General features: G+C 48.5%; 1 protein-coding gene across 1 annotated transcript in view; it reads left to right on the top strand.

The window, feature by feature from the left end:
• Positions 1-8,507: 8,507 nt before the first annotated feature.
• LOC128815817 (rho GTPase-activating protein 39-like) overlaps positions 8,508-13,195 on the top strand; it is a 57,292-nt gene continuing 52,604 nt past the window's right edge. Inside the window, exon 1 of the mRNA XM_053992863.1 lies at positions 8,508-9,437. Coding sequence (XP_053848838.1) covers positions 9,427-9,437 — 11 coding nt within the window. The 5' untranslated portion in view covers positions 8,508-9,426. The remainder of the gene's footprint in view (positions 9,438-13,195) is intronic.

Genomic DNA, 13,195 nt, shown 5'->3' with positions numbered 1-13,195 from the left:
CTGCATGGCAGCTTTTGTTGCCTTCGCCACCTCATTCCTGCACTGCTTTGTTCCTGCGCTGCCCCTGCCCGCTCTGCCTTCTGTCTGCACCGCCTGCCCGTGCCGGCGCGCTGCCCCCCGCCCGCTGACCACCGTTCACTGCTCGCTGACCTCTGCCCGCACCGTCGGTCAGGATCAGGGAGTGGGGTGAGGGGTGCAGGGCCACTCCCTCACTTAGTTAAAAGATGAGGTTGGAGGTTGACAAAACTGAAGTAGGAAATTACTAACAGGAAGATGAACAAATGAAGTATGGCCTAAAATGGCACAGAAACTTTGCAACAGCCACCGATATGCTCCAAAACAAATCTGAGCAGCCACAAAAGCAGGCAGAACAACTGCACTACCCAGTTTTGACTGAGAACAACCTTATCAGACACTGGTAGAAGCCTGGTAACTGGTGGCACACTGAAGTGGCTGGCTGTGGATGTGTAGGAAGAACTGACTATTGAGCATGTGAAGGAGTAATGCTGGATGTTGAAGAAACTTCAGAATCAATGTACTTAAACCATTTTAATCTTCCAATATGTAACGCTGAACTGTGGAAAATGGAATATGTGGAAAATTCACATCTAAATAAGCAAAGGAGAGAGTTAGGACTATTGTAGTGAACAGTGTAAAACCAGTGGTGGTGACAGTCAGAGTTGCTACCAAGACAGAAAACATCATTATGAAAAGTCTCCAATTACACCCACACCGAGTGAGTAAATGTCATATCAGCATATCATGTGCTTGCTACATTTAGATATCACAAAGGCTTGATTTTTGGAGCAGCTGGTTGGAGAACATAAAAGAAGCAACTGGGTTTTAATGCTGAGTTGTGTGAAGGGCTGTTAGAATAGTCATACATAGCAGTGAGTATAATGTATTCAATCTGGTGACATTGAAAGAACAACATCAACAAAGAAATTCCTACCTCAAGAGGTTATTAAAAATGAATAAACCAAAATGATAGCATGGTTGTAAGAAGCATGGGGATTCTAAAATTACTCAGAACACTTGTATCACCACAAAGAAAAAGCTATGGCTACAAAGAACCATAAAAATGGTTATGGAAATATTAAATTAAAGATAAAACACCCTTCAAAATGTGAAGGTGGCGTAAACCACGTCCATATGCCTGAATAGGTTATAAACTATCAAATTAATCTGACAGTAACTACAGAAGGTAGATTTGAGCAGATTCTGTTTCCTTGCATGGACCCCAACTACAGCCCACGGACCTGCATGAGGTTGCTAAAGACATGGACAAGGACTGGCTGACAGCCAGACAGCCCAGCTTTTTTGGCACACAATAATCTTAGTCTGTCTATGACATGAGGGGGAAATTTGCTCCCCAAGGACTTGACAGTGGTACTGGAGAGATTTGAGCTTCTTCTGTGTATCAACCTGCCTGTCCTCAGCTTCTCTTCTACTTTTAGAACTAGATGAATCTCAGTCTCCTTCCAGAAGGCCTAGTGAGATGTCAATATGAGCAGCAGTGCCAGCATCTACACCCCTCCACTTTTACTTGCTTAGGAATTGCATGTGAGGGAAGGGCAAAGGTTTTCCTTTGTTAACCATCCCTGAAGATCGGGACCTGAGGGAGACAGAACTTTGGCTTCATTTCAACTGCCCATTCTCATGCTATTAATCTCACCTGTCTGTGAAGTTGTTCTCAGGGTCCCAAGAGCACTAACAAGCCCTTAGGCCAGCCTCACTTAGGGCTTGCATCCCAGCCCTGCCCAGGAGCCCCAGTTCACATCAGCCCTAGACCCTCAGTCCCCATCTGAGCTGTGCTGAGGTGTGCTTGTCTCCCGTGCTCTCACCAATGTCCTATGCCCATGGCCATGCCCAGTTGAATCTTTCCAACCCTGACCTGGAGCCTGCCTGCCTGACCTAACCTCAGCTCTGCCTTGTTACTATGGACCTGTCATGGGCTGGGTCTGTCTCTGGTCACCATCACTTGGCCTCATGCTGATCCCAGCCTGCAGACTGACTTTCCAGGTTGACCTCAGACTTGCCTCATCCCTATGAGCTGCTCAACAGTCTGGGCTACCCATGAGACAGCCCCACCATGGTGGGGCTGACCATGACCTCCTGCAGATGTGCTATTCTGGGGGACTACCTGCAGGTTGCATGGGGTAGTCCCCTGAGACACTGCTCTGGTGTAATCCCAAGTGTTTTCTCTCTCCTCTAACAGCAGCTATTCACAATGAGCAGCCTTAGAGGTACATGGACAGAGATGCACAAGTTCAAGCTGTCAGCATCTGGCCTGAGTGCACAGCACTCAAATTAAAATATAAAAACCTGCTGGTTGAGTTGATTTATCTGCTTAATAGATCTCCAAGATGTTTAAAAAACTAACAAAGAACAGTCTTCAAAGGGGTTTGCCTAAAGCTGAATACCTACATGCTGAGAGGAACCCATCTTGTCTGTCACAGTCAGTGCAGGACGGGGGGACATGGAGCATTGCAATGCTGGCAATAACAGGTTTGGAAACTTCACCTCCCCCTCCAATTATGTGGTAGAGAAAAGAATTTGCTGCTGTTCCCACTGAGTTCAGCAGGAGCATAGCTGGTCCTCAAACCCTTGAGTGTATGAGAAAGAATAACAGATAAAGAGTTATAACCCACTTCTAGTGCTCATGATAGGATTGCTGTTTTCAGTATGTATTAGTAAGCAGGTGGTGTGCAGGCAGAGGTCAAGACAATACCTGAGAGCAAAAGGGATTGCATTTTAAAAAATGAAATTTGTTTTATTTTATTGAAAGGATACAGTAAGAAATAACAATGTGCATAAATTTCAGTTGAGGACACCTATAAACAACAAAATGGAAGAATTTTTTTGTGTTAGTTAAAGAAGAACAGGAATAATGGGATGAAGCTGAGAAAACTTAGGCAAAACACCCTGGTGGGATTTCAGATAGGTATCTGAATGGTCACCCTAGAGACAACAAGGCCATAAAGAATTACCCCCAGAAATGCCTCTGCACTGGTCAGAAATGGTCAAAGTGATCTCACAAATCCCCATCTTTCTTTATGCCTTGAGACCTGACTGTGGGACCTGCCTTCCAGGTTACTCATAGAAATAGGGATTCAATTAGTTTGTCAAGGCTTGTGATAAGAAAACATCGGACTGTAGGATTAACCTGAGGAGTTACAGGTTCTGCCTGTGGCTAAACAATAAACTCAGTTCTTGCCAAGTACCTACAAAATTACATTGTGTAGCACAAATGTCAGCTACAGCAAAGCCAGAGGGCCAAGCAGCGCGTGCAGCCCAGTGGGAGAGTGAGCAGGCAGGCACAGGGAGGTGGCACAGCTCTGTCTCTACCGCTCATGCTGCTCTTTGGGTGCGCTGGCGGTACTAGCTCAGTCTTGTGTCATAAGCCCTGGTCACAGGCCTCTCAGCAATTGTCCTCTGCTCTGGGCAGGTGTCCCCCAGCTCAAGGCTGCTGGTAGTGAAACAGTTTCATGTTTTCCAGAGTATAACATCGCCTGTGGGGCAGAGAGCACTACTGCCCAGCTTGACCAGTAAATCCTTAGCAGAAATATATTTGAGAGCAGCAGAGTTTACCAGAAACAGAGAAGTATGGGAGGCTGTGATACAGTAGAAGTCTTTTGGGAACCTGTAACTGATTTGGTATCAGGAATGTAAGTACCTTATTTTGAGGAGTTTTCATCCCACAGGAATTTTGAAGTAAGGAAGGCAAACCTCTGCTGGGGACATTTTCCTGACCTTCACTGCCAGCAGCCTCAGAGTTTGGCTCATAGAAAATTACCTGGGAGCATGGACCTCCCTTCCTGTGTCTTGTCTAGCTTTGAGACAAGGACTACCATGGACAGCAGAGTCGATCTGGTTCACAAGGGACATCCCACCTCCACCTTCCTCCCCTGTTCTTCTGGCCCAGCCTGAAGTGTGGCTGCTCTCCTCATTCTCATCCCAGTGCTTGCCAGATCATCCATAAGGCCAATACAGGTTCCTAACTGTCAAAACACCACTCACTTTTGATCCACGCCAGTTTAACGAGCTGACAGGTTTCACCCAAGCTCAGATGAACACCAGAATCAGGACACAGAGCACCAAGAGAAGCAGGACTTGTTGAGCCCTCAGCTCAGTTCAGCCATTTCACCCACTGCACCTTTCCTTCCCATGCAAGGGCATGTTGACATTGTATCTAATGCCCTTCCTCTCTTGGCAGCTCTCCTCTCAAAGGACACTGCTCTCCTTTGCTGAGGGGAGATGTTACCCCCCCTATATAATGCCATGGCTTTGTCAGCAGCCAGGGAGCTACAGTAGCAGGGAAGATGGCAAAAACCTCCCCTGTATGTTTTACTCACAATCTGTTTTAGAAAGCAGGAGAGGAAACAGAGGAAACAAAGAGCATTTGCTGCTCCATCTGTTTCCGTGTCCCATGCTGCACGGTTGGGTTAGAGCCAGCTGCTGCATTGCCAAGCAGTAACGCGATAGCACTGCTGCTTACTCTGCAAAGGAGCTAAAGATGGTAAGGCAGAAAAAAATAGGACAGGAGGATTTTTTTAAAAGCCCCATTGCGGAACACCTGGCTAGTTATATAAATTTACATCATGCCTGCTATGAACAAACAAACAAACAAACAAACAAACACACCAAACCACTACAACCTGCTGATTGGTGCTTAAAAACATGTATTTTTACAAATGGTCAAATATCTTCAACTATCCTCTTCCAAAGGACTGTCCTGGGCTATGCAATATCATCATCTTCACAAAACAGATAGGATTAAAGAAGAACAGGGATGTTTTTTCTTTTTCTCATACTTGCTAAGACCATTTGCCAGAGAGAATTCTCACAGCACACAATCCAAAGAACTTCAGCCAGCAACGCCTGCAACCAGGTCAGCATGGTTCCATACAATAAGATCTTTGAGACACTGGATACAAGATGTCTGTGCTGAAATACTGGAGAATTCACCACATATGTTGAATTTGAGCCCAGCTCAAACTTCTAGCTCCCTGATATGGAGTTAGAGACGTGTTGGTTGGGAGGGATCTTTGGTGAGCATTAGCTCAAACTCTTGCTTGAAATGAGACCATCACTAATACTAGATCAGGTAAACCATGGCTTTGCATAGGCAAACCTTGAAAATCTCCAAGGACAGAGATCTCATCACCCATCTGAGTGAGCTGTGCCCCCCAATCAGCCCAGCACTTTATCTTTGTTGCAGCAAAGAGCTCCCCGTGGTGAGCCCACATGTGAACACTCGTAGTAGGATATGGGCAGTAGTTTGACCTATTTAACACAGGGCTTTCACAGAATGTTTTCTGGTATTATTGGCTCCCTCATCACAAGAGCACACTGAGCTGCTCCTGTTCCTGTCCCCTCTTCCAGCCATGGGGACTTGGGGTGCTGGAGGCAGGAGAGGATGACAGATGAACAAGAGACAAGGTGACGGCATGACAGCGCCACACTCACCATGCAGGAGGAGCAGAGAGTTTGGTGTCAGTAACCGGGGTTAGCCAGGGTCGAGTGACTGCTGACCCAGTGAGTGGGCCTGGCACAAGCTTCAGTGGAGTACAGCTGAGGTGAGATCAAGGCTGAGGACCTGAGCTCAAATGCAGTTCAGGAGTAGCACAGGGAGTCCCCAGTGAAGCATCTCCCAACTCATCGTCCCATCATTGCTGGTGGCCTGGAAGGTGCATCCAAGGCTGCAGATGAACTGGGGCAGTGCTGGCTGTAAGCCCAGCCACACAGACCTTGCCAAGTGTTTTAGGCATCTACTTCCAGTATCACCAGTCTCTCAACAAAGGGTTGTCAGACCTGACTGGAGCTGTTACTCTCTTCCTTGCTGTACATGGAAACAGTTGCTGTGGGTCTGGTGCTGGACTGGACTTATTCCAGGTTGTGCAACCCAGTTTGTTAATAGAGGCAGAGCAAGGGCAGTGCCTGCTGGCCCAAACCTCTAGGGCAATGTGCTGACTGCACTCACATCTGTAGTGTATCTGCCCAGGGATTGCCAGAACTCTCAGCCTGGGACATACAAGCAGGACAGCAGCACTGCAATCCTAAGCTTTCCATAGCTTTAGCATCACTGGTTCTTCCAGACCCCCACATGAGGAAGACCTCTCATGCCAGGACCTCCACCTGCCATTTCCTGACATGGAGTGTATGCCCAAGTATGAGCACCAGATGAGCAGTTTTATGAAAGGGTGTACAACTCCAAATACAGTTACTTCCACCTGGGAGCAGAATCTGAGGAACAATTCAAGCATGATCTCAGAGAGCTGCCTCATTTTGCAGTTCTGCAGTGACAGTTATACAGTATATCCTTCAACCAAGAACAGCCAGCAACGAGATGATTTGGCCTGGAAAGACTGATCACTGCATCTTACAGTGGTCTGGTGTTCACAGCCTTACAATTAATGAAGGCAATTTCTTCTTTTATTAGCAAGAGAGCCAGGGCCCTCTGTTCTCAGAGACACTGCAGTGTTTTTTCCATGCTCTCAGGCCACTTCACATTCACCTCCTGCTGCCACTTTTGGTGTATTGATAACAGGCCTCGTGACTGGTGGGCTTGATCTCCCAAATATGTGTCACAGTGACCCACCTGTATCTCTGGAGGAGAACTGCCTTGTGTTATTGCACCAGGTACCACTAGCAGAAGTTTTCCGCAGCCCCTGACTGTCTGAGCTGTGAAAGTCCCTAAAGAAGTTCCCACAAAAGAAGCTTTTCCTTTAGATCTTCATTTTCCCCCTCTGGGATTACTCTCCCCCTCCCTGAGTCACTAGTGCATCATTGGCACCTTTGTGCAAGGCTCAGCCTCAGAGCTGTCTGTTGTGCTGGATAATTGAACCTTCTATCACCCAGCTTTCCTTCTCCAGTAGTAGGGACCTCTGTTCCCAAGAGTATCCTTGATGTCAGCAGGTGTGTGACCCTCCTCTAGTGGGGAGGTTCTGCCTTTAAGGTGGCTTCCTTGCTCTGCCTTTTGATGCCCTTCTGCTGTGTGACTTTGTGCAGGTCAGCACAGAGCTGCCAGCTCATGAGCTGGACTGACCTGAGATATGTCAGTGTGTCCTTTGTGTCCTTGAGAGCCTCCAGTTTGCCTGTTTTGGCCTGAAGAGAGACAGGATCTTTTAGTGCAGAATAACATCCCAAGAGTTTGAGCTGTGGCAGCCAAGTGGTGATGTTTAGGTTCTTCAGCAAGACTGCCAGAGGTGTAGGTGGAAAACAGCCTACACATTATCATCAAACCCTGAAATAAACAAAATAAAATGAGAATGTTGCAAAAGAAAAAAGAATATTTTGTCTGGTCCCTCCTTCAGCCAACTTCCCGCTTACTGTGTCAGGTCACTCATTTTGGGGAGCCCCGAAGCTGGGCCTTCTGAAACCTCTCATGTCCCCAGCATCTATTTTCAGCATGCCCAAAGGACCTTGCTAGCTTTTGCTAGCACAAAAATGACGATCAAACTGTTAAAATTCTTACACACTAAGTCTATGTCTACAGGAGCCCTTGAACAGAGACTATCAGGCTGCAATAAGCATTTTCCTAGTATTACTGTTTTCCTGAGGACAGGTGTAGCCTGTATTGGCAAAGATAAGCAACATCTGCATCTCCACAAGGAGGGATGCCAATTTAATCATGGTAGAGCTACTCCAGCAAATTTTTGTTTTCAACACAGACCTGTTGAAAACAAAAATTCTCCTTTCCTTCCCTGCTAGCCTGTGCCTCAGTCCCTGAACTTTTCAGTCCCACAGAACTCAACTTCTCCTGCCTGCTTTCCCACAGCACCTCAGGCATCTTCAGCAGCTTCACAGCCGCTGTTGGGGCCCCACTCACCACTGGCCCCCAGCTGCAGGGACACACTCTCATCCCCTCCCTGCTCCGCCCCCCCCACAAGCACAGTGCAGCTGTGTGACCAGCTCACAAGTGCAGCAGTCATGATCTCACTGTCTCTCTATTTGCTATTTAAAAATGCAGTGGGAATTTCATGGGAATGTCTTCAGATTAAGTTACCCTCAAGTTCTCAATAGTGCCAAAATGCCATTTGAAAGTGAGGGCAGTGTTGCTCTGGGTGGGACTGACCAATGGCTTGCATGAGGTCATTAATAAGCTGAATGGACTAATTTCTTACAGATATTTGCTCCCTGGTGTGACATGGGCCCCAAACCACTCTGTTAGTGGCAAAATCTACCAAGTATCTGCCAAGTCTTGCAGCCCCAGTTACAATGTCTGAAGAATCTGGGCAGCTCAACCCTCAGGATTTGCCTTCACATGGGATTGTTTATATTCTGGAATAACAGGACAGTAAAAGATTCCTTGTGAGCAGTGCCACATTGCAGCAATTACTGAGATACAGGAGCTGTTCTGTGCCACCATGCCAAATGACATACCCCAAAGCATAGGCTGACAGAAGCTGATCTAGCAGGGCTGACCTTTAGAGCACGGCTTGTTTATTCAGAGTAGTCATGCTGGCCAAGGAGCAGGGCTCTACTTGTTCTAGAAGTCTCTGTTTGTACACTGCTGGTAGATCTGTGCATCTGCTGGAGACACACCTGATGTTCCTACACAGCTTTGACCAGTCTACTATGTGCTCAGGATAGAGAAGAAACAGGAAGTCTGTAAAATGTGCCCAGACAAAGCTGCTGGGGCAAAAAAAAGAGAAGACATCTGGGCAAACCCAGAGAATGGCAGCCTTACAGCTTAGGCTGACCCAAATGTCTGTACCCTCCCACCTGGAAGCAGAGACAGCTCAACATCCAGCATTGGCAAAGCAACTTCCCTCTCTCAATGCTCCACACTGGTTCAAGTCTCCCCTGCCACTTTCCATCCACGCTCTTGGAGGATATCGGGAGTACCAGAGGGCAGAGCAGAACCAATAAAGCCTCCTGTGCCCAGGGCAGGGGGAGGCAGCGTCGGGAGAACACGGTTCACTGGTGCAGCTGTGATCCAGCGGCGCACACAGGCCGCACATGGGGCCCACAGCTACAGCGCTGCCAAAGTCCCCGAGGCGAGGGCAGGATGTGACCTGCCTGACCACGGTTTTCCTCACAAAAGGGGTCACGACCGCTGACTTTTGGCATTGACTTGTTGCTCAAATAAGACTTCAGCGGCTCCAAAACTGATGTCCCGGCTCCGCTTCCACTCTCCTCGTTTCCACTCCTCGGGCCGGAGCTCGGCAGACTCAGTCGGGATCGACAACGGCCGCACCCGCCGCCAGGGGTTGCCCTCGACTCGCGGCTTCGCCAGTAGCGCCGGCCTCGCCTGTCCCGGCCCGCCTCGCTCCGCCCCGCCCCGCCCCGCCCCGTCCCAGCACAGCAGCCCCCGGCAGAGGGACCCGGGGAGCGGCCGGGGGTCCCGGGTCGGGCCGCACCGCCCCCGGGCGGGGTCGGGATCGGGTTTCACATCCTGCCCCGGTCGCAGGCAGAGCGGCCATGGCGGAGAGGTGAGTGCGACGGCCACGCACCTGTTGAGCGGCGGGAGAGGGGCCAGAGGCGTTGCCGCTTCCCGGGGCAGTGGGCCTGGGCCGGGGCTGGGGCCAGGAGCCACTCGCGGCTCGTGTGGACGCGGGGCCGGGCAAGCGGACGCGGCAGGTGAAATGCAGCCGAGTCGAGCCGTGCCGTGCCGAGCGGTCAGACTCGTGCGAGGCGGTGGTCCCGGGCCGCCTCCCGTGGCGCTGGGGTGTCTGTGGTGGGACCTCCTCCTCGCACTGCTCTGGCTCCTGCCGGGGCCTCCGCCCGGGGCCGGGACTGGGCTGTTTGCAGCCTCCGAGCGAGGCGGGCGGCCATGAGCTCGGCTGAGCGAGCCGGCCCGGCCCTGACTCTGAGTCCTCCCTTCTGCTTGGTCCCGGCGCCTCCCCGGAGGCTGCGGCCGGACTCTGTCGGGTGCCCTCGAAGACGGGCGGCTCGTCGGGACCACACCATGGTTTTGTGCCCGTTCCAGCCCAGGCTCGGTGGCACTGGGCCGGGTGCCCCCGTAGCTTTCTCTCTTTCGCTTAAAAAATAAGCGCTTTTACAGAATGACAGTGAAAATACTATCGGGTGTGGCTGTTGCACTGTGGCCAGGCGAGGGTTCTGTCCTCTCCTGGAAGTGGGTGGGGAGACAGGGTCACCTGTTGGCAGTGAAAATGGAGGGCCAGGTAGCCAGGCCAGTTTCCCAGGCTGCATCCGGCTTCCGACAAACACAGGCGGATTTTACGGGTCCAATGAATAACCCCATTCAAGAAGAACTCTTCCTGGTCCCTCTGCGCCTGGGATCGCCCGCCAGAAGTGGTTAAATTAAGTTTGGTTCTGCCAGGAGGAAAGTGCGGAGCCTAGGAGAGTCACTATCCTTGCTGTTGCTGATGCCAGTTGCTGTTGTGCTGATTTGCCGGTGTTTTTTTTCATCCTAGGTTAAATACATGACCGATTTAAAATTCCTGCAGTGCGACTCTCCAGGGGTACCAGATTTCAGCTGGTTTCTCACGTTCTTGTTGGCTGGGGGAGAGCTGCACTGGCCTTTTGCTCAGTGCCTCATTGGTGATGCAAGGTGTTTGGAATAATTTTTTATTTCTCTTGCATTTGAAGTTGTTTTATTTCTTTTTCCTTCTGCATCTCCTGCAGCAGACCAGAAGCATCTTGGGAAGGGATAGCAAATCCCATTGAGGGTGGCCCTAGAATACCAGTGTTCAGACAGAGCAAAATGATGAGCACAGCAGCCTTCTCTCATCTTGCCAGGAGCAGCAGCTCACAGCAGCTGCTTCTGCCTCTGTGCTTGTGACAGCCAAAGGTGCTTGGAGACCGAGGTTGTAGATTCCTCATTTTGGGGAAAACTCTAAACCCTGACAAAATCGTGTAGATTTGAGGCTATCATTCCACTAGCTAGTGCAGTTGAGTACGGAGCTTCTGGTGCTGGATTTTACTGTGTTTTATCTGTATCCCTCGCTGTCTCTTTAGTGCTTTTGAATTTGGTTTTTGCTGGGTTAATGAGACAGCTCTTCCTATCAGTTGGATAGAGGCTATTTGGAGGGATGCTGAGATCACAGCGGATTATAGGAGTGCAGATTTAGAAGCCACAATTTTGTTCAGATAGTTCACGTGCCTTCTGTATTCACAACAAGTTTGCCTAGCTGAAACAGATATCTTGGCCTTAGCTGGGCGAACATAAGCTACAGTGAGATCTCAGTCCACAGGTCTGTGCATTTTGTAACTGAGAGAATTTTACGGTTATCCTTGTGATGCAAAAGTCTGCCTTCAGCCTGGCCCTGACTGGATTTGCAGCAGAAATCCTCATGGGAGACCTGCATGTGTAATATGCCATGCAGAACAGGGCTTACCGAGTGCTGCCCTGCTTTAGGGGCACAAAAAAAGTGCCTCCCATTCAACTGACTTACTTGATTTCTAGAAAATGTAATGTGTGGTACAAAGATGAAAGGAGAGCCTGGAATTTCTGTAGTGGAGCTGCCTTTGGGGTAAGGACATCTTGTGGATTTCACTGTATTGGTGTCTGAGCTTCGAAGCATTTTTAAAATCCGTTCTGCCATTCTTTTGAGACTGCCTTCACAGGATTGGGGTAACTGCCTGATAACAAACAGGTAAAGTTTTGTAAACCAGGGACCAAGGGATTTTTTCCCCTGAGAGCCATGGAGGAAGAATTATTAGCATCGTTGAGGGACTGTGGGAAGAGCTTTAAGATACACAAAATCAGCTTTAATGGAATTACTTCTGCAGTTAAAGGTAACAATGCATAAACAGCTGTAGGATTCTGACTTTTTGGCCCATGAGGGTGGTTTGTTTTTTTCCACTGACAGTGTCATTTAATAAGTATTCATATTCATTTACCCTTTTTTTGAAGTCATACATGTCATATCTGTATTTCCTGATGGGTAAATGCTTCAGTAATGATACTACTTGGGTTGCTATTTTACTTATGGAGAAGAAAGCTTTTAAGTTTGGACTTGCTGTTTTAGCAGCATGTTTTTGGCTATTTGAGTTAAACAGCCTCAGGATGGGTGCAGAGGAAGATCTTCTAGCCTACCCAGAAATACTGAGGTTGCTGAAGTAATGTTAGCTGGGTGGAAGGACTGGAAATGGTACTAAGTGTGCTTGTTCAGCAGGAAACCTGCTGTTCTGGTTGGCTGTTTTAATTTGATTAATACAAAATGTAATGTGTTTTGTTGTGATTACAATGACAACTCTTAATTTTGTTATTGAATCTTGAGTCATTTTAGTATATTTTGTTGTTCTTAGTTAATTCAGGCTTTAATTTGAGTTTGCATGAATACCAGTTTCCATGGTTTTTAGCAACTTTAATTTAGGAATGAATGAAAACTTTGACACTTCATCACCCTGCCCGGGAGCTGCTGATGGGCTCTATGTGCCTGAACTCAGCTGTGACTTTGCAGCAGAGGAGTCTTCTGGTTTTGGCAGGGCATCCAAGCCTCTCACTGTTGTGCTGTGCAGAGCCCTCCACATCCTCTGAACTGGGTCCATGTGCCCTGTTCTGGTTTAGCCTCTTCTTAGCTGGCTTAAATAAGACCATGAATAAACATCTTCTCTGTAGCTAACTTTGACTGCAGGACAAGCCCATGCCCCATAGCAGGTCATCCCACTCTTGTCTGCTGAATGAGCCTTTTCCTGGATGGGCTGGATTGTGGTAGTTCACTTGGCAGTAAATAAACTGGGATAGCAAAAGGCTCTGTTAGCTCTGCAAAATCAGTAGAAATAAGTGCAGCTGGGAGAAGTTATCAGCAAGCCTGACCTCTGCCATATGCTTGCTCCTGATGTCACCACTCCTCTAAACATGCTGCTGAGCTGGTAAGCTTACCAGGGAAGTTTCCTTGGAATGAAATGTTTTAAGGGTGACTGGCTTTAAGTGAAGCCAGGAGTTTGTTTTCCTCCAGTAGCTCTTCTGGCAGAAGCAGAAGAGGGGCTGTAGAGGACAAGGTGGTTGTCCTGTCTACCATCACTGCCAAAACCTTTTTAAGGTGCCTCTATCAGCATGGCCCAGAGCAGTCAAGCCTTCCAAAATCTTCCTATGCAGATAAAGCCTAGTCTTTGGGAAATGCCTTTAGACTGATCAGAGTCTTTTGATGGAAACTAATCAGAAGTTCAAAGGAAAGGAGTGTTTCCTCCTTCTTGTAGTCTCCTTTTCCAATGTTTTTGTTCCTGCTGTACTCCTCAAATGACTTTCTCACTGAGTGATGCAATTAGGAAATGCTTGCAA

This window comes from Vidua macroura, chromosome 17 (assembly GCF_024509145.1).
Source record: "Vidua macroura isolate BioBank_ID:100142 chromosome 17, ASM2450914v1, whole genome shotgun sequence".
Taxonomy (NCBI): domain Eukaryota; kingdom Metazoa; phylum Chordata; class Aves; order Passeriformes; family Viduidae; genus Vidua; species Vidua macroura.
The sequence above is the reverse complement of the archived record's forward strand: the minus strand, read 5'-3'. Positions and strand labels throughout refer to the sequence as shown.